At 39.0% G+C, this 25,803-nt stretch overlaps 1 protein-coding gene across 1 annotated transcript in view; it reads right to left on the reverse strand.

The window, feature by feature from the left end:
• The window catches only part of CAMK4 (calcium/calmodulin dependent protein kinase IV), a 148,621-nt gene that overhangs the window by 56,265 nt on the left and 66,553 nt on the right, over positions 1-25,803 (reverse strand). The window contains exons 3-4 of the mRNA XM_005529992.3: positions 8,402-8,464; positions 7,791-7,873 (exon numbers count right to left, since the gene is read on the reverse strand). Of these exons, the coding sequence (XP_005530049.2) occupies positions 7,791-7,873; positions 8,402-8,464 (146 nt within the window). The remainder of the gene's footprint in view (positions 1-7,790; positions 7,874-8,401; positions 8,465-25,803) is intronic.

Consider the following 25,803-nt stretch of genomic DNA (forward strand, 5'->3'; position numbering starts at 1 on the left):
AACAGCTGCTGAGTCCATAATTGGATTTCTCTCCATAGGTAAGGGCCCCATGATATGGGAAGGATGTGGGAATGTGGAGGAAGTTCAATAGACAGTAATTGGAAAGTAGAAAACATAATGGGGGACAAAAGATTGCAAGGGCAAAGAAAATAGAGTTTTTCACAATCCTCTGCTGCATCAGAGTTTGTTATAAAGTTTGCTTTAAAGAATAAAATAATCATGTTCTCTCTACCTGCTGGGGACAAGGCAAACAAATACTGGTTGAATTTACAGAAAAAAGTTTTTCCTAATATTGACACTGAATATAATGATCAGTCTGGAGAATCACTGGAATAGTTTACACCTAAAACTACAGAGGTATTTAAGAAACAAAAGCCAAAACCATGGATGCCGAAGGATGGTGGAAAGATCCTACCTGTGTTCAGGTGACCCACCTGCCCACTCCACCCCTCCATGCCAAACAAGTGCAGTTCTAGCTGCCATGATGTTTTAAACACATTACCCTGGAGCTCACTCTGAATCAAAGGGTTAGAAGAACTTAGAAGCTAAGAATGCAGCTACCAAGACAGAAGCAATATATTTTGATTGAGAGTTTATTAAGAAGAGTAGAAACTATGTAGATGGTTAATTATTACCACATGGGCCAGGTTGGAGCTAAGGCAATGTATTACTTGCTTGACTTAGTTGTGTTTGTTGAAGGAGACAAGAAAGATGAGCCATTGTGAAGATGAAGAAACCATAGCTACACCTGGGCCCAGAAACCAGCCAGAACCAGGATGGGAAGGGCTGGATCATGACCAAGGGACCAGAGAGCCTGCCAACAAGACAGAAATGAAAGGTTTAACATGAGGAAGACGTCCCTGACTTCATCTCAGGAGACCACTGAACCATTACAAAACCCACCTACCCATTTGCAAGAAGGACCTGCACAAGTGTGGAAGGACTTCGAGCTCATTTTAATATTAAGTGGGGGTGGGCAGGGTTATGTAATGCATATGTATAGATGTAATGAATAATTATATGAATATGTAAGATTTTCATGGATAAAAGAGTGCGAGAGCCCCATGGATTTTGCACATGACTGTGGGAGGTTTCTCCTGGGTGTGTCCAGCATTGTAAGAAACATACAACTTTAACTTGTTAGACAGCTGTTGTCTGTGTTTCAGCTCTGGCACATCACCTACTTCCTAGCAAGAATGAACAACATCAAACAAACACTGGAACATAAATCAGATTGTGTTCATATTCCTTCCTGTCACAATTCCCAAAAGCATTCACATTATCATTATTCAGTTCAGGATTATTTCAGGTTCACCTCTTCCAGAACCTTCTTTTGTGACCTTGGCACCTCTTACAGTGCACAGGTCTGTGATGCATTCCTTACAACCATGGCTAAAGGTTAACATTGAACTGAGAAGTACATTACCTAAAACATATTTGCTTTTCAGGCTTTCATTTAAAAAAAACCTCCTTAATTATCTTCTAAGAAAAGCATTTCAGTGCTCTGAATATTTAGGAAAACTACTTCTTCCTAAAACATTTTGACTTCATTTTACACTCTTGTCATAATGTACATAGCAAAAAAGCAATTAAATCCAAAAATGTAAAAAGCACACACATCCTAAGTGACTTTATAATTTCAGGAGAGGTGATGAATCAATGAAGATTCACATCATTAGCACTTGCGTCATCAGGGACTTTCTGTATGTACATATATATGTAGGGTCCAGTTTGGCTGTAGGTATATATACCTCAACACTTGTCAAAAACTCTCTGCATTTCAAAAAATAAGAAGTTAAAATTTATAAATAATTAAGGAATTCAGACAAGCTTAAATCCACTTTCTAATTAATTTATCAGGTTAATTTAACTCTCCTAATTTGTCTGCCATACAGACTGTGTGTCTATATTACAATGCTGAGGCTGTGGTAGAAAACTGAGAATATATCTGTCAGAGAAGCTATAATCACAAGAACCTTCTGCCTTAGAAATATCTTAAAAACCAAAAACTAAAGAACTTCACAGGCACAGCCTAAAAAAGGCTTTCCCTGTTTCCAGAGTGACAGAAAATTAGGCACTGACCACCAAAAAAAAAAGAAATAAGTGTAAAGGCATTATTAAAACTCTGTACAAGAACAAAATACCAAATTACATTGAAAAGGCTACAAATGAGCATTAATGCACATCTTTACTCTGAAATTACTCGGTTTTATCATTACTGAAGCTAAATTCAAGAGAAACCAAATAAGCTACTAAGATACCAAAGAGCACTTTTATCAGAGCTCTGTGTCTTGACTTCCAGCTTCAGAGAATAATCACAGTTGGTGCAGTCAAGTCACCAACTTCTGTTTATTTTTGCCAGTCCTGACTGAGGGATCTGAAATACGGTGCATGAAGCAGGGAGTCCAAAGAACTTCTCCAACCCCTGTTCAGAAGACAGACAGACTGCCCTGACATAACGAGGCCAGGGCACTGAAGGAATCAGAAGGTGCTATTCTGACACTGGCTCATAAAAGACTCCCACTTTAGTGAGTGATTAATTCCTTGACAGTTTTTATATCCCTTAGCAATTTTAATTTCCAAAAGAGCAAACAAAAAGCTTTTAAATTTCCTAAAGCTTCACTATATTTTGTCCATAAGAAGCAATCATTACCACACCTCTTAAAAAGGCAAGTTCTTTAGAGTAATTAATATTTTTGTTAATGTATACTATATAAAAGAAGAGAATATGAGTTTGAACCTAGAGTTCAGAGGAAATTACATGAAATTTGAAATGGAAGTGAGTCAAGAGACCATCATCTGTAAGTTCTATTTTTAGACATTGTTTAGCACTTAATAGTAAGATGAAAGGGGAAACAGAAGAGCCTGTGGTCAAGATGCCAAAGTAAAAAACAAGAATATATGGGTTGGCATTTTTATCTGAAGTGGAAAAAACAAAAGTTATTCTTAGCAATCTGCAGGTATTCTAACTAAAAAGAAGTTGAAGTAGAGTTGAATTTTCTTGCTGAAATTCATATTTGAAAAAGAATCAACTGATGATTCAGCTGGAAGATGATAGATATGAACAAAATTTGAATGGAAAAAAACCAACTTCATCAAAAGGTAAGCCATAAAAGACAAGAAATCAGATTGTGTTTTGGGCTCACCATTGCTGGAACATTCAGAGCCTTATCAGAAGATTGTCTATTGGGACTCTGTCAGAGCACTGCCAGTTTAAATGCACTTCATCCGTGCCTGTCTGTTTTAAACAAGCAAGAATGAAAGAGGAGGGCCACGAAAATGTCAGAAATTCGTCCCAGCACTAGGCTGGAGATGTAGCACCTGTAAAGAACTTTAAAACCAGTTAAGTTAGACCTGCTGCATTTTTCTCTCTGTCCTGGTATATTCCTCCACTTTTTTCTTTGTCATTCTTTGCCACAAGGTCTTTGTCACTCCTCACTTGCTGGGTGTCATGGAGTTACTTTACCTTTAAGAAAGTTTAAGTTGCTGGGAACTGCCTGGAGTCTTTTCTCCTGACCAATTATCGGTCATTGCTGAGAATTGACAGCAGTTTAGGCCATTGAAAAGTGGGATCAACTTGTGAACCCTACCTTAAAGTGTAAAACCAGAGCTCTCTTGGTTCTCTTTGTTTCCTGGCTGGGAAGGGCGGCAGAGCTCCAGGCCTCCCGTTCCCTGCCCAGGCCATGCGGCCGGGCGGGGACTGGGCTGGGCCCAGCGTCTCCCGGCCGGGGGATGCGGGCCCTGTGGAGGGGGTTTTCTCCGGGCTCCGGCCGGGCCGGGCCGAGCCGATCTCTGGCTCGGCTGCAGGTTTTTTGCTGTGGCTGGATTCACTGGAGACTGCTGAGTGAAGAAGGAGAGAGAGAGGCTCTGGGCCTGCAGCGGGCTGGGCGCGGCGCCTACACTCTCCAGAGCAGCCATGAGGAACTTTCCATCGCAGACGGCTCCAGCTCCTGCACCGGCCGAGGCCACAGAACTACCTACAACAGCCTGGGCAAAATTTTAACTCTTTCATTTCCCAGATGAGACTTGCGGATTAATCTTTTTATCCAGACAGAGAAAAGAGAGTGATCAACATGAAAAGAGACTTTATAAACTACCAGTGACAGGAAAGAAAAGAAGCTTCAGAAAAGGTAGAGAATTAAGAAGATGCTTTAATTAAGCTGAAATATCTTTCTGTTAAAACTATGGAAATGGACAATAAGGTCTTGAAAACACTCCTTTAATTCATGACAGTAAATAGGGAGGAATAGAGTGTTCAAAGTGTAAATTTTGAGTAAAAAGTAGAGTAATTATGGTACAGTGAAGTGCTGGAAGATTTGAAGCCTTGAGAGGCAATGAGAAAACTGTTTTCTAGTGAAGCTCACAGAAACAGATGAAGAAGACTTTTTGCCTTTGAATAACTTATCCTTAAAAATGCCATCCCTAGACTCATGGCCCATACACACTTGAGAGTGATGTGAAAATGGGAGGAGTGGGCTCTAATAACAGCAGCTCTGGGCAGCTAACATTAGAGCAATGGAAAACTATAACAAAATTAGTTTTTCTTGTGAGAAACTCCATAAATTAACAGGAAGAAACTTCTGTTTCTCTATAAAGACTGGTGAAAAGACTGTAGCAAGAATTGGGACTGTTTTAACCATCAAAGTTCCAAAGTTTTTGTCTCTTTTTGTCATGTGAACAAGGGAATAGTGGGTAGACGGGATGAAAAGGTTTTTTCTGGAAGTTTATTCTGGTGTTCTTATTGTAGTTTGTCAATAAACTTTCTTTCTTTTTCCCTTTTAAGTTTTATGCCTGTTTTGCTCTTGTTCTAATCCATATCTCACAGTAAGAAATAAGTAATTTTCTTAGTTATTGGTTTAAAACCACGACACTGGGCTGGTAAAAATCATCATGTACATCATCAATAAACATTCTAATTTACACAAACTTCTCCAGTTTCAAGTAGTTATGTTTATTGTATTTGGAGTGGTATTTAGGGTATGACCTGCAATGTGATTTATGAAATCTGAGAAACAGTTTCCTTTTTAAAAATACAGCCAAAAATCAATCCGATTTGAGCTGTATTAACTCAGGTGTCAAACTGATACATTCATTTGAATTTATCTCCCTTCAGGTAACACAATTGAAAATTGTCACAATGAGAGTTCATTTTAGCAATAACATGGATGATTTGATGGTAAGGTTAAATATGGTGAAGAAAGTGAATAATTTCATTTCCCAGAATTTTTCGTTAGAATGGCATGAAACCAGCAGCACATCCACAATGCTAAAAGGATTTTAGAAGACTAATTGGATCTTGGGTATTTATAAAATCATCTTCATGATAAGAGGAATGTTTGCATGGAAGAACTTACTCTTCTGCAGCTCAAATACTATTCAGAAGAAGAATAGACACCTGGGATGGGAGAAAACTGGAGTAACAAAACAGTTGTTATAAAAAGTAGCAGCATATTACAAGATTTGGCAGTAACAGCAATGAAGATGTTTTTAGTCAGGAGAGCAGGACTGCTTGTGTAACAGGCCCAGTTGTGCCATTTGCTGATAGTTTATTAGAAAGAGGGTTAAGAGGGATAAGAGTAACTCCTCCAGAGTACAAAAATTGCTTTGCTGTCTGTGTATGGGCAGTGGTTTGCAAATAAGGCCTGTAAGGTATTCCAAACCCTGAAGGTGGTCCCAGCTCACACTGGGATCCTGCTTGTCCACAGAGGATCTCACCTTGAGGACAACCATGGTGTGGATCTCAAGACCTGGTCACACCTCTCCCTCCACATATGACACAGCTCCTCTGCTCAGGAGGAGATATTCCAGGGTCATTTTCCTTCTCCTGTGATGGGAATCATACAAGCACAGAAAAAGGCGTGCACAAGGTCTCTCTGTCAGTCAGGACATTTCCTTCATGCACGATAAAAACATGTAAGGACTGAAAGGATTAGGCATGAGAGGGGAACCTGCCCTTAGGCAGAAAACTAAATTTATCCTTCTTAAAACTCAGAGGGCAGCCATTGTACAGCATAATGCAAGTGTTAATCCTTTAGCCCAGCTTAGAATGGGGAGACAGCTAATGTTTAATTGGAGTTGCTAGTGCAAAACATCTTGGCTGCATATTTCTGTTTATTACTTTTAGTTTAAGGTTGAAGAGTGAAGTAATACTCCTATTCCTAGCTTAAGAGCTGGAAATAATTTAATATGGTTTCTTGTTTCATTGCTTGTTGGGTCTTTTTCCAAATCACAGAGGTCTGTATTGACAAAGTTTCCAGTTCTGCTGGAACATGGAGCAATGGAGGATGCTGAATTCAGATCTCCTCAATATTAGTGCTCATCTATAGCATCAGCAGGGGGCCCTGCAATTCTACTGAGTGACTTTGCTTCTAGTCAGAATGCCAGACAGCTGGTCCCAGCTGCCCAAACTATACTATCAATCATCCAATCTTTTTGAAAAGATCAATCTGACATTCAAATCCCATAGTCACTACTGAGCATAGATTATAGAATGTTGAAACTGTCAGAATACTAAATCCTGGTTTCATCAAATAATGCAATTCTCCATCCTGGATCCCACAAAGTCTTTTCTCTCCAGTTCTTCTACCACACAGGTGTTTGCTGCTCAGGAACCAACTGGATTATATGTCTTCCACTGGATCATATGTGTTTTGCCTTTGCAAAATCCCATTAAAGACTCCTGTAGAGTATCCAGGCCTCCTGAAAATGACCTAATCTGAAACCTTTGTGGATATATAAAGGGCTACATGAAAGGTAAGGCGCTTTGACCAGGGCCCTCTCCAGCTCAGAACTGGGCCCTCACTGGTTGTTTAACTTGCAGCATGTCTCTCCTCATTCCTTTGGCTGAGCATTGAGAGTAATCACCTTTCTTCTGTTAAATTTAGGAAGTCACAGGAGCAGTTGCTTTTGCTGTTGTTGTTCAGAAATAGTTCTTGTCAAGGTCAAAGTTATGATCATGGCATAATAAAAAAAAAGAATGCTTTTGTTTTTTCAAGTGGAAGATACGTTCAGACTAAATATTTGATGTGTATTTTTGTACTATTCCTCTATGATACTGAACTTTAATTACAGAACAAGGAAAATCAAATAACCTGTCCTTACATGAGCTGGAAATCACTAACACCAGTAAGTTAATTCATTTACTCAAGCCAGTATCAAACGTTTTCCTAATCATCTCTTGCTCTAAAAAACCCAAATCCCTACCAATGAAATATAATCCCAACATTATTACAGAATCATCTCACCTCATGCATATGCACTCACTCCAGAAGCATGTGCAGCCTAATGAGCAAAACCTTCAAAACTCAACAGCTGTCTTGAAGAACCTTTGTAGCAAACCCAGATGTTCCATAAACACAGTTATACCAATACTTTCTTGCTTGTCTGCTTAGGAAATTTTTATTTGACATAATACTATCCTTCTGGCAGAGTGATTGCCACCTAATACGTTTTACGATGACCTGTCAATGAGATTTTGCCAGTTTTTCCCATCTTTTGTCTGCTCCAACACACTCGATGCTATGGGCCTGCTGAGCACCTTCCTTCAACATTTTCTGGCTGAACCCTCCATTTTCAACTAGGTTTTTTTCCCTCAAAAGTCTCCTGATAATTACATTTCCAAAGGCACTTTTAAGCTATTTGCTGCAGATATTTATTCATGTGAATATATAATATGCTGGTGAAATAACACCACTAATTACTAACACAGGGTTTACATACAGAGAAGAAATTTGAACTCTAACATCCTTGGTGAAGGAAGGTAGTGGGAGAGGTGTGTGTAGGTAACTTACCTGTCAAATAGTTCTCCACCAGTGACCAGTTCCAGAACAAGACTGATTTCTGTAGGGGTCTCAAATATCTCCTTCAGTTTTATCTGGTAAAAGATTACAGAAAGTATTTGTTTTGCTTATTTGTCTTCTTGCTGAGCGCATCTGAAGGTCAACAGTAGAACACAGACCACAGCTGGGAGAGTTACCTTGTTCTCTCCCAATTTTTTTTGCTAGTTTTTTTATTTTTTTGTACTCTTTTGGTTATTCTCATGCCTCAGTAACCTCTGTGAAATGCAGGAGTTTAAGAGGCCATCTGCCCATCTCTCAGAGAAACCAAAATGTGAGCCCTTTCCTACCCTCCCAGGACTGAAAACACCAATTTTTACTTTCATTTGCAGACCTTCTTTCACATAGTTTCTCACTCAACTCTGTAAGAACATAAATTTTTATCTTAAAATGGAAGTATAACTCAACAGATGTTAATAAAACAGCTGCTAGCATGCCCATGGAGAGAACCCAGAGCTTTGATCCAGGTCTGTACAGGTGAACCAGAACAGTCTTCTCTCTCAAACAGAAAGAGTATTAAAAAACAAGGAAACAAATACGGAGTGAAAGAACATGGCTCTACTTACAATGTTGGGATGTGAAAGGCGAAGAAGAACTCCAATTTCAGTGCGAATAATTTTCTTGTCTACCTGGTTAAAAGTGGTGAGGGAAAAAGGGAAAAAATTATTTCCATGTTCAGCATAGAAACTTCTGGATGAATCACAGGACGCTGTGTATGAATAGCACTTCTATATCTCCCAGAAGAGCAAGGTAATGTGACACACAAGTCAAACATACTGTAAAGAGAAATTTTCCATTAAAACAAGGCAGATGCTATAACAGAGAAATGTCCATCCAGTGAAATGATTACGAAGACACATGTGAGTCACACAAGAAGCACAATACAGGACAGGTATCTGAAAAAGCTGGGAAAATTCCTATATTTACTCAAGTTCTGACCTGGTCTGTTGCTACTTATGTTTGTTAAGTTTATGCTAGGATAGCTTTCTTTTGATAGACTGTCCAGCAGCTGTGATGGAAAAGGTTTCTGCAGGCAGCATGTGCTCATCAAAGCAGTGTAACTTACTGCTTAGAACAAAAACGTGCTGCAAACGTCAAATACCTCCAGCCACAGAGTTTAACATCAATTTGCCTCAATTATCTCTGACAGAATGATCTATTAATTCAAATTATTGGTTAAACCTCTGAGAAGATTACCCCTCCCCTTTTCAAACTGTAGTCTTCAAAAATCCAGGTGCAACTTATGTTCTGGGGGGACATCAGTCATTTCTCACAAGAAATGCAGAGCTAGGGAGTATTTCACTCAGGAAAGAAAACTGCAGCTCTTCTGGAACTAGAATGCTTAAGCAGGCAAGAATGGAAAATATTTGTAAGCAAATTATGAATATTTTCATGTTTCTATGGTAATTAATTAATTAATACACTTATGAGGAAACTATCTGGTTTGCAAACATTCTCCCAAACCATGGAGAAGTCCTATACTGATGACTCAGGGGCATCTTAAACGAATGAGAGTCAGCAAGTCCCTGTGTGGTGCAAAATTGATGACATACATGATGTCAAGCAGAACATTTGAGAGGGACTTGTGCTGCTTTTTTTTAGTGGAGGCTTTCTATCTAGGCAAGTTTTTGTCTTGGTTTTTCACATCAGATGGGGAATGACTGGCAGTCCTAATATATAAACCTTTAAAGGAGACATGAAATTACCTTCAAATTTTTAGTGAAGAAGACACATGGGGTTTTATCACCTGAAAGAGAGCTATTTCTCTCAGTATTTTTTTTTTCCCCAGCATCAACACAATCCAAGTATCCATTACATTCAGAACTACTGGATAGGCAGAATTTGATTCTCCCCTTGTGTGAATCAGGGACGATTCCAGCTTAGTAATGCCAATGTGCTCTGACTGCAGTGTAAATGAGTAGAGAACTAAAGCCCTCGGGGCTTTCTTAAAACTTACTGACATTCAATCTCTTCTAGTGCCTCTGCCAGGAAGAAAAATGAAGCAAGAAAAACCAACTTTGGACAAATTTAGTGCATGCAAGAAGGAGCAGAAATCAAACATTGAAGAGGAATGAAACATTCCATCACCTGAACATCTAATTGAAGGTAAATAATATGGCAAATAACAAAATCTCCATGGATAAACACTTGCTCTGGGATCAAACCCAGCACTCTTTAAACTTATGACCAATGTATGCTTTATAGATGTTTTTACTTTCTACTCAAAATGTAACAAATGCTTTTTCCTGCCACATAAACCCTGAGCATCAGGTTTGAAGATAGGCTCCCATGAATTTTTCCTAAAATGCTGCTAGCACCAGCCTATGGTCTTGCTCAGCTTTAACATCTCCTTGGCATCACTTTGGGTTTCTTTAATGAGTGCAAACATGCAGCAAAGGCCTCCAAAAGTCACTGCTGGGCAGCAAAGAACTTTTGATGACTCACACAGTAATACACATGACTGTTTTCACACGCTTTGCACCTCAGTCAGGATCAGAAAACTAATGTACAATTGTGCATGGACAGTGATATCCCCAAGAGAGCAGTTTAGACTGAAAAATTTACCTTATCCAAAAGCACTGCTATAGACTGAACAACTCACAGTTTGTGTCCTGCAGTTCTGAAAATGTTTGGGCACCAAGTTCACCTGGCTACCCAAAATCTAAAGATGACTTCTTTGGGCATTGAGTAGTTACAAGTGAGAAACTACAGAGGCCTCCTCTCACCTTGCAGGTAGCAACAAATTAGGTGAAAACATGGACTAAGACTCAGTTTTAGATTCTTGGTTTCAGAGACATTTACTCCCAAACTGTAGGTGAGTTCTTCTGTGATCAAGTTTGTGACCTGGCACACAACTTTCACAATTTCTCAGATGATGAGGTATGAGAAAAAGGTACCTCAAAATACAAGATGATAAGATGCAATGGCAAACATGCTGCAAAGAAATGCTTAGGAGTGTTACATATTTATATGTAATGTCTATTGGGGTAGATTTTACTATAGAAATGGGCATGTATGGGTGATATGAATTGTTCCAGAGTAAAAACAGGGACATATTTAGTCATGACATTTCATTACAGACAGCCTATTTTATCACATTTATTTTCTTACCTTCTCCTACACTAAGTACAAATACAATTGCATCAACACTTACCTTGTTTTAGCTCCTACAAAAAATAGGTACCTACTTATATCAGGGCCAAACCTGGCTTATTTTTAGTTTGGGCAGGAGTATCAGCAATTCAACTACTTATACTGAATTTTCCTATCATCATCCTATCAAATAATTTCCTGACAGAAATTATTTGCTAGGATGAGAGTCAGGAATCTCACTCTAAAATGTATGTTGCTATAGTAACGATTTTTAAAACTCGGATAATTTAATCAAAATATGCCATTGCCACAAATATTTGGGCAAATTAAGTATGTTTGGCTAGATCAAATACAGTAGTCTGATATATGTGTATGTAATAACTGATCAAAATGAGGCTGTGAAACTCTTTATTTTGTCTCCTCCTCTTTGGATGCAATTTAAATACGCATTACAGTGCTTGAAAACTATCTGAGCTTTCCTTAAATCAGCATTACTCACAGGAGCATCAGTGAAATATGTATGAGTATATCACAGTCAAGGATGATGGGATCAGTAGAACTGATCTGAAAACCATGAACATCTGATGGTGATAATTCCTGGATTATTTCTAGTATTTGTCTCTCCAGTTATTTCATTGCAGTAGAATTAGGTAGTTATCTCTTTTATAGACATGTTTCTGCAATTACCCTGTCTTTGAAATTTCATACTGATCATGCAGAAAAGGAGCAATAGATTTATATTCAGTGTATTTCTTATTTTTTAATTTCAGATTATTTTGACAAGAGAAACTAATGGAAAAATTTGTTAACAAAAGCTGAGATTCTTCCATGTTTCCATGCCCCAAGATGGTGAGTTGGAGTAATGCTAAAAACCACTGGGATGTAAAAGTGTTGTTTCTGTGTGAATTAAATGAAACAAGATAAAATGAACCACCACTTTACACAGATTAATCCAGCTACTGCTTTACAATATAGTACTGCCCTAAAAACAGGTGGTCAGTGGATGTTCTCTGTGCCCTCAAACTTAGTAGAGAGCAAGAAGAAGAGCACATTCCTCATCCTGCAAGTTCAGTCTCTGCTGTTCTCCTTCCCCTGGGCACTGTGGAGGCAAAGGGGCACATCTGCCCAGGTGTGACCACTGTGCAGGTCGTGTGACCACTGTGCCCAAGCAGTGGGTGTGAAGAAAACACCCATAACATCTCTTGAGGAGCTTCACAGAACTGCCCACCTCAGGGAACCTGTTCACACCAGCTCTGCACAGCTCCTTAGTCCATATGCCACTTCCTGACTCACATGAACAACTCTAATAAGAGCAATGAATTCTTTATTGAATCAGGTCAGGCTCTGACTGTGCTTCTCTGCACTTACAGGGATCACGGTGCAAAGCATTATTAGCTTGACACTACACTATTAAAAGTGCTTCCAAGAAACAAAGTTTTATTTGCTCACACAATAACTGCTCTGAAGACTAAACCTTCCTGTATTTTATGGCATCAATTGCTAACTACCATTTATAATTTTGCCATTGTTTTTCCTTCTCACAGTTAAGCTGAAATATTAAAACCTGTACAGACATAGACTACACACAAGCAGAGCTGTCAGCTCCCTGATTGTCTAAAAGGTCTGTTCCCACTTGTCACAACTAAACACAGGAGTGGTGAGTTACCCAGGCTCTCTTGAGAGGTTTGAAGAAAAAAGAAATGGGCTTGAATTTAATGACTGAGTTTAAATAAATCTTCACAAGAAGAAGGTTCAAAGAAGATCTTTTCTATGCAGTTTAAGGTCTTGCTTTTCAATTCCAGAATGTCCTGAATGACAGGAGTTCCAGTTTCTGCCTGTTTTATACACAGAATATCTTCAGTTAAGACTTCAAGGATAAAACATTAAAGAAGACTTCTGAAGGTGTTTTTACATCTTTATTAAGATGGATAGTATTGAAATAATCTGATTTCATCTATGTATCAAGGCAAGATACAGATGTCAGTCTTCAGCATAAGTGATAATGAAGCATGGAAGTTACAAGAAGTGGTATGATAGAAAAACCCCAGGACAAATAAAAATAGAGACTTATATGATACAGCTCATTCTCTAAATTACTCTGATGTAATTCAGTAATCATGGCAATGGACAGTAGGTAAAAGCTGAAGTTCAAGAAGTTGACTCTTCTGAATGAAAGGACACATCATTGTTCCAACTAGGACATTTATTTAATAGTTGCTTCAGATGATTTGATTAATTGAATGACCTTTTTGAATGAAAATAGCAGTTTCTCAAGTAAAGAATTCCTCCTGTGTTCTAGTGGCTGTTCTTGGTGGGACATTGCTTGACCTCAGCATGGATTGCAGTTCTCTCTCGTGTGGGAACATTTGATCTCCTAATGGACTAATATTATCTTAAAAAAAAAATTGTTTGAAATAATATTTTCATATTTTAAGCTGGCCAGGCTATTCTGGATGTGTCTGCAATCAGCCTTAACCTGGGCTCCCTGAAGAGCACAATAAACAACTCAATAAAGCACAACAGCCACTGCACAGCCCTGTAAGTATCTTCCCTAAACTCAGCCCACATTTCTCACTGTGCAGGTGTGCTGGTTTGGCTTGGATAGAGTTTATTTTCCTCCAAGTGGCTAGCATAGGGTTGGGCTTTGATTGGTGCTAGAAACAGTGTGCATAATTCAGGGATGTTTTTATTATTGCTGAGCAGGGCTTGCACTGAGCCAAGGCTTTTCTGCTTCTCATTCCAACACACCAGGAAGCAGGCTGGGGGGGCACAAGGAACTGGGAGGGGACACAACCAAGGCAGGTGACTCCAGAAGACCAAAGGGACACTCTAGACCATGTCCCATCATTCTCAGGACATAAAGCTGGGGGACAAGAGGGAAGGGGGTGGGAGGGTAATTCAGAGTCTTCACAAGTCACTATTCTATGTGATGGAGTCTTGTGTTCCTGGAGATAGCTGACCAAGCAACACAGTGAGTAAATTCCTTACTTTGCTTTGCTTATGTGCACAAATTTTGCTTTGCCTATTAAACTGTATCTCAACCCATGAGTCCTCTCACTTTAACTCTTCTGATTTTCTCCCCATCCTTCTGGGGATGAGAGTGAGCAGCTCCATGGGGCTTAGTAAACAGCTGGGGTTAAACAACAGTGGGTTACTGAGCATTTTTATTTTTACCCTACATAAGTAATTTTGTATTCTTAAATAATAAAAAAAAAAGACCATTCATTACTTTTCTGCACACACGTCCATACTTCCAGTTTGCAACTGTAGTCCTTCTAGTAATGCATATTCCTCAGATTGAACACACCTGCATGGAAATACTGCTGGTTACATCAAAATGCCTGCATTTGTCCTGTCAAGTGATTAAAAGTCTGGTAGCTGTTGGCTGCAAGTACCTGGATTTATAGCAGCTGAAAGAGACTTATCTATCTGCATAGGATAGGACTGTTACTCTGTTAAGAGTAAATTGTTCCATCAAAGAAGCAACACTACTCTTTCTGAAGAAAAGCACAGTACATTTTCAGGGAAACCATCAAATGGATACAGAAAATTTGTGTGACTGTATAAACCTCAGCACAGAAAATCACATCCTGACATATCAGATTAACAGGCCCTGCATTTTAAAATACATGGTTTCAGTAGTAAAGGTGACCAGATGTAGGTAACATTCCCCAAAGACACACAATCCACTGTGAATAGTTATGTTACTCACTCACATTAATTTGGAGGAATCACCACAGTTATGGTTCAGATGGATGGGTTCAGAGCCACTTACAGCTTGCACAACACTGGTCATTTGCAACGACATATCTTATGTTAGAGTACAAAACAAGTTATATGTTAATTAAAATAAGCCTCATTATAGGCTGTGGTCTAGCTATATGACTAATTTCATTGTTATTTCTCTCCCCGTCTCATTAACACATTAACACATTAACACATGGATTTCTGCAAATATGCTAGATAATTGTTGAGCAGTTTATGCAAACAAATTCAAGCCTATGAGGTATTCATTAATTGCTCACTTCAGCTATTCACTATTTATAGTGTGTTACTGACATTGTTACTGTTCCCAAAGCTGGGTGGAGGAGGACACTTTTAAGATGCAAGTACAATGTGTAAATCAAAGGTAAGCACTTCTTTTGTTTTTGTCAAAATAGATGCATTTATTGTTCTATTTATAAATTTGTACTTGCCATCTTCTTGCATATTCTTGCTTTTCACCTATAACTGTTACAAATCCAAAAATTTTCTCTCTTCTCAGTGAAAAATGTATTAATCCAGCTTTTATCCTGGGTGATGCATCCAGTGTTGAAGATCTTGCCTTCACATTCACACTATCCCTCTGAATAAACAAATTGCTACATAAAAATTAGAAACAGAGAGCTACTAGGTGATAGGACATTTCCTGTCATGATGTACAATATTTTATCTTTAAATCACTCAGAATTCTCAGGCGCCCTCAGCTGCATGATAAAGATCTGGAATACATTATATCTGCTTATACCATTAGCCAAGTGCCATGCTTGCTGCAAGTTAAGAAATTTTACATGAATAATAATCTGGTGGACCCATCCTCTTCTCAATTCAACTTGTATGAGTTCAGTGTTACCCAATGAAGGTTTGGTTCATCAAGGCTACCATTAATATTATAATCTCAATCACAGATATCAAATAATTCCATGTGATCAATGGAGCAGTTTTGTCTGGGCTGGAGATAATTTTCTTCATAGTAACCTGTGTGGGGCTACATACTGCACCTCTCCATTTACAATGGAGTTATATCAGTTACACAGATGACAGGTAGGGAAGGCTTAGTTGTAGTGCTGGTGCTCAAATGAGGTTGTTTTATTAAAATATTTCAGGAGGGATAAAAGCATGACAATGTCAGGTGCAACTTGAGTCATGCACATTTCCTCTTCTGGAGCATCCTGAATCTCTCAGTCTGCTGCTCAAATGAGCCCTGTACTGGGAGACTTGCAATGTCTGGATTCCAGTCCATGCTTCTGTTAGATCAGCCCCAAACTTTGACAACAAGGAGTCCTGAAGCAATTTCTATGTTGTTTGATAGTATCCAGAACCTGCAATTCTACGCTTACAGGACTCATACACATGGACCCCAAAACTGCTTCAGATTTACGGGTTATATACTTTATAATCTGAATAACTAAAAAACAGTGGAGGGTCAATGAAAAATAGGAAAGGAATCCCTTGTAGAAGATTTTCAGGGACTGAAAATGAGAAGTATTTTATGTAACTGGAAGATGATACAGAGAAGCACATAGAAATGGTGAGATGGTTAAGAAAGTTAGGCAGACGTGAGAGCAAGCCTTTGTAACTAATTTAGAGGGCTTGCTTCTAAGATTAGAAACTGGTGAGCTGAGATTTTTGTGTTAGCACTATGTGTCCACAAATAACACTATAATTTACAGGACTGCTTTTGTTCCTACATCTCTCCAATCCCCAACAGAGTATGTCTCAGCTACATTAATGGCAGCATATTAACTTGTCTTCTCTGCCAGGAACTATGAGTTGTGCTGTGAAAATAAAGGACAAGTTACTGAGCAGGCTGAGAGCAGAAGGAATGTGCAGTGACTTCCCTCCCCAACAGGTCACCTCAACCTAAGAATTCAGTGCACAAAGAGCCACAGTGTACCTTTCATATTCGACCCTGTGTTCCCTAATGCTTTATGCAATTTAAGAGTAAATGGAGGAGACGCTGAAAGGGGACAATTGTAAGCTATGTGAGCCTGAATCAGAACAGGTGAATATCTGAATTTCAGGAGACTTTACGTGGGCCAATGAAGTCACATGCAGATTTGGCAAATCACACAACGCCTGACCTAAAACCTAACTCTGGTGCCTACTCTGTGACTTGGGTGCAATTTTGGTATTTAAAAAAGAGAAAGAAAAGAAAAACAAAACAAAACAAAACAAACAACAAAAAAACCGTAAACTTCAATTCCTGAAGACCCCATAGGTGTGGAGATGAGAAGACAGATTTTACCTGTGAAGTAAAGAATGCAGGGGATAGCTGTTGGTGTGCTATGAACTATGGTACCAACTCCCTGGATATAAACACCTTACAGCTCTAACTCCTGTGGTCCTCATCCAGAAAACATGGAAATGCTAATGCGTGTTCTCACTGTGGTATTGCAGCTGTAACATAATAATGGCCCCCAAAAAATAACTGAAATTAGTTATAATGGTGAAATGAATAATTTTCCTGGACTTCTCAATAACAGACTTATGGTTTTATTATTTCTGGCAATTAGGGCTTTCATCTTGAGGTATTATGATCTTTCCCACAAATTCCTGAAAGCCATATCATGGAATTACTTTGATAAGTATTTTCTTACATTTTAACATTCAAAACCTATGTTCTTTTGACTTTGCAGTTTCTTATATTTTTACATTCAAGTCCTGTATCTACTGTGTTTACTTCTCAACCCAGAAACCTACAATTATTATCCTGCTATTTCTTCTTGTAGCACTATTCTTTTAGCACTTTACAAAGAGTTGAAACCTATATGAGTGTTATGTATTTTGCAGACAAAAATCTAAATTTCTGCCTGATAATATCTGGCTGATATTTGTGAGAGTGCTACTTAGAAGCCCTCACAAGTAAGAACATCATGTAATAGTTGCAATTCTAACAAAAATTTGAAATCAGAATTGTCTCCAACAAATTGTAAAAGAAAGTGACTTTGGTATCATAGGACTGCAAAATAAAATTGTGGAGAACCCCCAGCCAAAGAAGCAAGGATTTGATTTTAAATAAGCACTGTTAAAGTGAGAGGCACAGCTTTAAGTCCTGGGAAGAGGATTACACCTCTCTGCCTTGCGGGATGTGCCCTATAAGCCCAGGAAAAATTGCTCCATCCCCAAAATCCCTCATGGGGTGTCAGCCCGAGGTGTTCTGCCTTTCTTGTGTTGCAATTTGTTGTATTCTGCATTAAGCCCTCCTACTGTACCCCTATTGGTTTGTGCCCCTGGGGCTTCTCCCTTGCTGTGACCAAAACCCACGACCCTGCCTCTGTTCAGGTTCTCCATCTCTGGATCAAGCTGAGTTGGTTCCTGTGTTGGTGACGCCCCAATAAATGGGTTCCTGAGTTTAACAAAGTGTCTCGTTAATTTCCATGTCAGTCACCAGTGGCTGTAACTTCCCTGGACAAGACCCTGCTGTTGCAATGAGATGCAACACAAAATAATCTTCTTATTAATGCTATTTCTTGTTACTTATGGAAATGATTCCAGCTCTTCTCAACTGTATCTACTGAACACATGCCCATGTGGAGTTTGAAACATCTGCTTGTTAAATATATGCAAAGTGTAATGGAATATCTTGTTGGAATTTAACAGTAGTATTTGAAGACTGTGTAAAATGAAGGGGGAAGATTAACAAGAGAAATGGGATGGATTTTTTACATTTGTATAAAAACAAGTTATTAGTTATTTTTTATTTATTCAGAGCTTGGGTTTAGCTGATGTATTGTTGGTTGGAGGGACAGGTCTTTTGGTTTTTTTTGTTTGAGACTTTTTCCTTAAGAAAACCCTTTTTCAGTGACTTGATTAGACAGCAAGTTTGGTTTGACAAAAATTTGTCATAAGCCTCAGTCACAAACCAGAGTTGCAGCTGTCAATTGTAAAAACATTCAGCTTAGAAATCTGTACTGAACCTTAATTCTAGTCTTGAGAGATCTTCTGGTCAGATGATGTACCTCAAGAAAATCAGACAGAGATGCTGCCTTCCTGATTTCTCAAAGAAGCTTCTGTAAAAGAGCCCTCAGATTGTACTTATACAGATGCTGTGTTAATTTCCACCTTTGCTTTTACATTCCTCTCTACATGTGGTTGATCTTTCCCTTAAAAGACATAAATAAATGAAGACCACCTCAACCAAAGGGCATTTATTTCATCTGGAAATAAGCCAGTTTGTCAAGTAAGAACATACTGATTACAGAATCCTTGCTAAAATAAATCCTCTCTTCTACAGATCTCAGATTTGCCTCTCTGAGAGGCTACAGAGACCACAGCTTCAGAATAATAAGCACAGGATGACACATTTTAATTCATAAAATGTTCATGATTTATTCCAACATCTGAACTGCAAGCACTGGAGAAAGCACTACAATTTCTTGTCTTCTGCCCTCTTCATATCTTAGTGCATACAGACAACTTTCCTTTAGTCCATTACTCTATATCTTAGAGTCTCTCTCCCCCTGAATGAATAGCTGTGACACCCATGATGATAGCACTATACCATATACATCTAAAACCAAAAATTTCCTAAAATGCAGAGGAGGAACACTTTCAGAGATCCCCAGTACAAGTTTCTTGTCCTACTCCCCATCTTGCCTTTACATATTTACGTGCACCCCAAGCACAGAGCTCCCCCAGGCTTGCTTAAAATATTATTATTCAGAAACACTTGTTCTGTAGTATATATGTAATGTGTACAGTAGGTTGAGCTTCCCTGAACAGCACAAAAAAGAGCTGAACTTTATATTTTTCTCTTTTTGTTAGATGATCTCTGCAATTCTGAAAAATGTAAGGACCAGAAATGACTGTTTCTAAGTACCTATAAATTAGGTAAGAAAGAAAGTAATATAATACATTCTGTCAAGTCTTAAAATCTTAATCAAAGTTCTGACTTACTCAGGAATATCACAGCAATTCAATCTAAAGGGTGACAGAAAAAAATATTATTCTATATTAAGTGATTTTTACACAATGCCTTCACTACACAATATAATACAATACAATGCACTGCAGATTTTAAATAACTTTATGTACATAGGACAGGCTTTTACAATGGTAGAAAGGGATTTTTTTTCCTTTCCTAAAAATTGTCCTGACACAACCATTTTTGTTTGTTTCTTTGCAAAGATTAAAACATCTAACAAATTTATTTTTCAGTTAAATTTCCACTTTCATTGACAGGTCTCTGATTTCAAAGATTCTAGAGCAAAAATCTATTAGTAACTTAATGCAGAAAATAAATGTTTTAGTTCTCCTTTATTTTGTAGAGAATTTAAGAGCAGTGAACTTCTTCGTTCTTCTTTAGACACTATGCATTTCTACTCAAAAGCCATTTCTTTTGGATTGTAGTGAATCACGAAATGAGAGCCAGATTCCCCTCACATGAGGGAAAGCTGAAAACAAACAGTGGAAAACTCAGTTTTACTGCCTTATTTCTTTATTCCAAGTGATTTTGACTGAACTCTTTTTGTCTCTCAGTAAAAACGTAAAGAGTGTGAACTGCATATGGATGATATGATTACGTGGATGAGAAAGTCAGGAAAAATAACAGGTAGTACTGCAGGTGGAGTGGTAATTAAGTGTTAGTTAGGAAATTACTGTTTCCCTTTAATTACCGAGATGTGGCCTGTGTGGTGTGTATGTGTATGTTCGTGTATGTGAATAAATAACTGAAAAGAATGTCTGAACTAGTTGACAAAAACAGTCCTTTTTACCGTGTACTGATGTACAGTGACATGCAGTTAACTGTTTTCATGTAGGGTTGCATGTGAAACAATTCTTTCTCTTTTTAAAAAAAATTGAAAAAATCAGAATATTACACATTAATGCAATGTGAGGAAAAAAAAGCTAAATGTGAATAAATATAATAAATAAACATATGAATGTGAATATATACCACACATTTCTAACCTGAAGAAAAAAGGATATTGCCTTAGCATGTCATACAAATTGGTGTATTATGTCAAGCTCTTGCTTTTTTGTCTGCTAAACTTTATCACTCATAGATATCTGTCCACTATGGGTACTGACAGCTACTGCACCGATGGAGTTGGATAAATTAGACACAGATAGATATAGCTATATAAATATAGATATACACACATACACACACACACACACACACACACATACATATATATATATATTTTAAGTTTATAGAGAAAAAGGCATATGGAAGCAGGAAACTTAAAATATAAATCACATAAGACCACATGGCAATAAATAGGTTTAACTTTATAGGTACAAGCATACATAATTTTCTCCTGAAGTCAATAAAGGATATTAAATATCCACAATAAAGGGTGGAATTTCCTTCCACCCTGAGGCTTGTCTTCCTAATCAGTTGGAAAGGCTCAACCAAAAGCAGTGTTTCTTCAAGAGACAAGACCAAACATTTGCATGAGTCTCTTGATATCCACTTAATGCCATCAATTCACTGCAACAGAAAATGGAAAACCCAGCCAACTATATTCCCTGTACAGTTAGGAATATATAGTGTTTTAAATGTGTACCATATTAAAACATAATCTTCTAGGGTACATATACTGGTGTCTGTATATATGTGTCCATAAAATATACATGCCTAGATACATATATCACAGAATCACCTGGGTTGAAAAGACCTCCAGGATCATCAAATCCAGTTTTTGACCAATTGCCACCTTGTCAAAGAGACAGGAGCACTGAGTTCCACACTGTCATTTCTTGACTACACCTCCAGTGATGGTGCTTCCACCATATCTCTGGACAGCCCATTCCAATGTCTAATCACCCTTCTGTGAGGAAATTCCTCCCAGTGTCCAGCTGGAACCTTCCCAGCTGCAGTTTGAGGCCATTTGTTTTCATCCTGTCCCTTGTTACCTGGGAGAAGAGGATGACCCTCACCACTACAACCTCCATTCAGACAGTTTTAGAGAGCAATCTGAGCCCCTTTGTCTCCAGGCTAAATGCACCCAGATTCCTCTCCTGCTTCTCAAAGGACTTATTCTCCTTCCCCAGTTCTGTTCTATTCTCTGGCACTTCAATATCTCTCTTGCAGTGAGGGGCCCAGAACTGGACAGAGGATTCGTGGTGCAGCCCCAGCAGTGCCAGCACAGAGGGACGGTCACTGCCCTGCTCCTGCTGCCACACTATTGCTCTTCCCAGGTATCACTGGTCCTCTTGGCCACCTGGGCACAGCTGGCCCATGTGGCTCACGTCCAGCCCTGTTGACCAGCACCTCCAGGTTCTTTTCCACCAGGGAGCTCCCCAGACACTTTTCCCCCAGCCTGCAGGGGTTGTTGGGACCCAAGGGCAGGACCTGGCACCTGGGCTTGTTGAAATTCAAAGAAGTGGCCTTGGCCTATCAATCCAGCCTCTCCAGATCCCTCTGCAGAGCTCACTACCCTCCAGCAGATCAACACTCAGTAACCTAACTTAGTCTCATCCATTTTATGGAGGGTGCAGTAGATCCCCTCATCCAGATCACAAATAAAGATATTAAGCAGAATTGGGGCCAACACTGCTCCTGGGGGGCACCACCAGTGACCAGAGGCCAGCCACATCCAGCACCACCATACACCAGCACATTCACCACCATTCTCTGGGCCCAGTCATCCAAACAGTTTTTAACCCAGCCAAGAATATACCTACCTGTCCAAGCCATGAGCTGCCAGCTTTTCCAGAAGAGTGCTGTAGGAGACAGTGCTAAAGACTTTGCTGAAGCCCAGGTAGACACACCCACAGTCTTTCCTGCATTCACTAGGCTGGTCACCTGCTCATAAAAGGAGATCAGGATGGTCAGGCAGGATGTGCCATTCCTGAACCCCTGTAGGCTGTACCTGGTCCCCTGCACTGTCCTGTATGTGTTGTGCGATCACATTCAAGATGATCTTCTCCATGATCTTCCCTGGCACCGAGGTCTGGCTCACAGGCCTGTACTTCCCTGCATCCATTTTCCTCCCTTTCTTATGGACGGACATCACATTAGCCAACCTCCAAATCATCTGGGACATTCCTAGTTAGATAGGACTGATGATCAGTGATGCAGAGCAGCTTGACAAGCTCCTTCTCCAGCTCCCTCAGCACCCCAGGATGAATCCCACATGGTCCCATGGGCTTGTGGCTCAGCCTCCCTTGTCCTGGATTGCACAGGGTCTGTTCTGCTCTCAGTCCCTGTCTGCCAGCTCAGGGGCTGGCTCCCAGAGGATAAACAGTCCTTGCTGTTGAGGACTGAGGCAAAGAAGGCATTAAGTACCTCAGCCTGTTCCTCGTCCTTCATTCCAGTGCTTGCCTCTGCTTCCAGTAAAGGATGGAGATTTTCATTGGCCCCATTTCTGTTGTTGATGTATTTATAAAAACATTTTCCATTATCTTTCACAGCAGTGGCCAGATTAAGTTCTATTTGAGCTTTCACCTTTCTGATTTTTTCTCTACATGACCAGAGACATCCTTGTACTCCTTCCTTCTTTCTGAATTGTCCCTTCCTCCTAATGTGTATATGTATATATATATGTGTGTGTATGTGTGTGTGTGTGTTTATGTGCTAACATGAGTGCAACTGAGACTTTTTAAATATGCCTTATAGACCATTATAATCTCCTTCAGACCCTAACTCCAGATATCCAGCCCCAATTATCCACAAGGGAAGCCTATTACCTTTACATTTGCTTACTCTCCTTTCTGATCCACAGACATAAAGTATCTGTTCTCAAATTGTCTAACTTATTTGTAAAATTGGATTAATCCCAGACCAACTATTTCCAGAGTATGTATTGCTTGAACTCTGTTGCTCTGTTTCAGATCTGAGAAAAAAATTGTGTCTGAACATTTGATTTTGAATATGAACTAGTCTGAAAGAAGAATGTTGCTTCATATGGGGTGGCTTTACCTTTAAGACAGTTTTGAGAGCTAAGGAAGTTGAAGCTGCTGGTGGCTGATGGGAGCCTTTTCTCCTGACCTATTATCGGTCATTTCTAAGAATTGACAGCAGTTTTGACCATTAAAAAGTGAAGTCAACTTGTGAACACCCCCTTAAGATGTAAAGTCAGAGCTCTCTTGTCCTCTTTTATTTCCGGCTTCTGACAAGGTAACAAGGCTCTGTCTTGGCCTTCCCCCCTCTCCAGGCCGGACAAGGCCGCAGAAGGCGGGGGGGAGGAAAAGAAAGCAGAGCTGGCCAGCCTGGTTTAGTTTTCAGTTTCTGCTGCTGGACTGAAACCTGACACCATGAACTCTTGCAGCTTTCCTAAAGCTTTTAATTCTTTTACTACCTGGATAAAATGTACAGATTACTCCTTTTTCCCAGAAAGACAGAGAGAGAGACAATCAACATGGAAAAGACATCATAAAACCACCAAAAACAGTGAGGAAAAGAGATAAGTTTTAAATGGGGAAGAGAGAACAAGGAGATGCTTTACAGCTGAAATATCTTTCTGTTAAAGCTATGGAGATGGACAATAGTAGTTTAAAAAGACTCCTTTAATTCATGACAGAGTATATTGGGAGGAATGGAGTGTTCAAAGTGTGGATTTTGAGCAAAAGAGAGAGTAATTGTGATACAGTGAAGTGCTGGAACAGAGTGAAGCGAAGATTTTGAAGCCTTGGGGGCAATGAGAAAACTGTTTTCCAGGGAAGCTCACAGAGACAGATGAAGAGGACTTTTGCCTTTGAATAACTCATCCTTAAAATGACATCCCTAGACTCATGGCCCATACACACCTCAGAGTGATGTGAAATGAAGAGAAAATCTGATGACAGATTTCTGGGCAGCTGGCATCAGGGCAATGGAAAACTATAGCAGAAATAGTTTTCTCATGAGAAACTCCATAGATTAGCAGAAAGAGACTTCTGTTTCTTTACAAAGACTGATGAAAAGACTGTAGCAAGAATTGGGACTGTTTTTAACCACCAAAGTTCTAAAGTTTTTTGTCTCTATGTTGTCATGTGTACAAAGAAATGGTCAAGTAGTGGGAGATAAAAGGGTTTTCTGGAAGTTTATTCTGGTGTTCTTATTCTTGTAGTTTTGTTAATGAACTTTCTTTATTCCTTTTTAAGTTTTAAGCCTGTTTTGCTCTTGCTCTAATCCATATCTCACAGCAAGCAATAAGTAATTTTTTTAGTTACTGGTTTAAAACCATGACAATACTGATTTTGATGAAAGTGCTGGAGAAGTATTATTTAAGCATCACAAACTGTGTGAGGGAGGATGCCCACACATAAAAAAAGGAGGAAATTAAAATGAAAATTCTCCAAAACAGTCCCTATATTTGTATGTCTCATTGACTGAGATAGACAGTCTAATATTTCATAATACTTAATTGCTCTTAGGGGACCTATCAATTAGAACCTATAATTATTAACCAGGCTATCCTTCAAAGCATTGCTGAGAAGCAAATCAAATCAACGTTACCTCATTTTTATGGATGAAAAGGTTGAAACCAAAAGAAATACTGGGGATATGCCAAGACCCAGGCTACACAGAACCCTGCTCAGAATCCTTTCCTTCTTTCAGCAGAGCATGTTGTTTTATTGCAATGGCACCTTTAAAATTACTTCAGTTGCAGTAATTGGCACTTGGGAGACCTAAAATGTAGGCAGGCACTTGGTGTCTTAGTTTAGAAACCATGTAACAGAGTCCATCTGTTCTCATCACTATTTTTAAAGCAATTTGTCCAGACTCAGGTAGGAAATTTAGGGCGGAGGTGGATCTAATTTCTTGGAAGGCATTCACCTACCCAAATTCTGAGATAATCTTCAGGCTGCTTAGCTTCCTCAAAGCACACCAAAAGGTGGAAAAGCAGATAAGAGACTTCATGTAAAAAATAGCACAACTATATGTTTGCTTCCTTAGAGAACTGCATTCTTCCACTATGATCCACATGCTGTAAGTTGTTTGTAGCAACAACCATTCCAGAATGACTGGTTTTAAATATCACATAATTTTTAAGTCTTAATTTAACAGCAGTAAGAATAATTTTTGTCAAGTGTATCCTAAAGATACTTGACTTCTCTATAGCACTGACTCATCAAGGAGAGGTAAAATGCATAGTGAAAAGCAAAACAATCTCATATTTCCAATTGCAAGTGTAAAAGTTCATCACAGTACTCATTTGATGACTTTTTCTGAAGGGCTATG

Source organism: Pseudopodoces humilis, chromosome 4 (assembly GCF_049639895.1).
Source record: "Pseudopodoces humilis isolate 2021_Gansu_Grassland_sample_001 chromosome 4, ASM4963989v1, whole genome shotgun sequence".
Lineage (NCBI taxonomy): Eukaryota > Metazoa > Chordata > Aves > Passeriformes > Paridae > Pseudopodoces > Pseudopodoces humilis.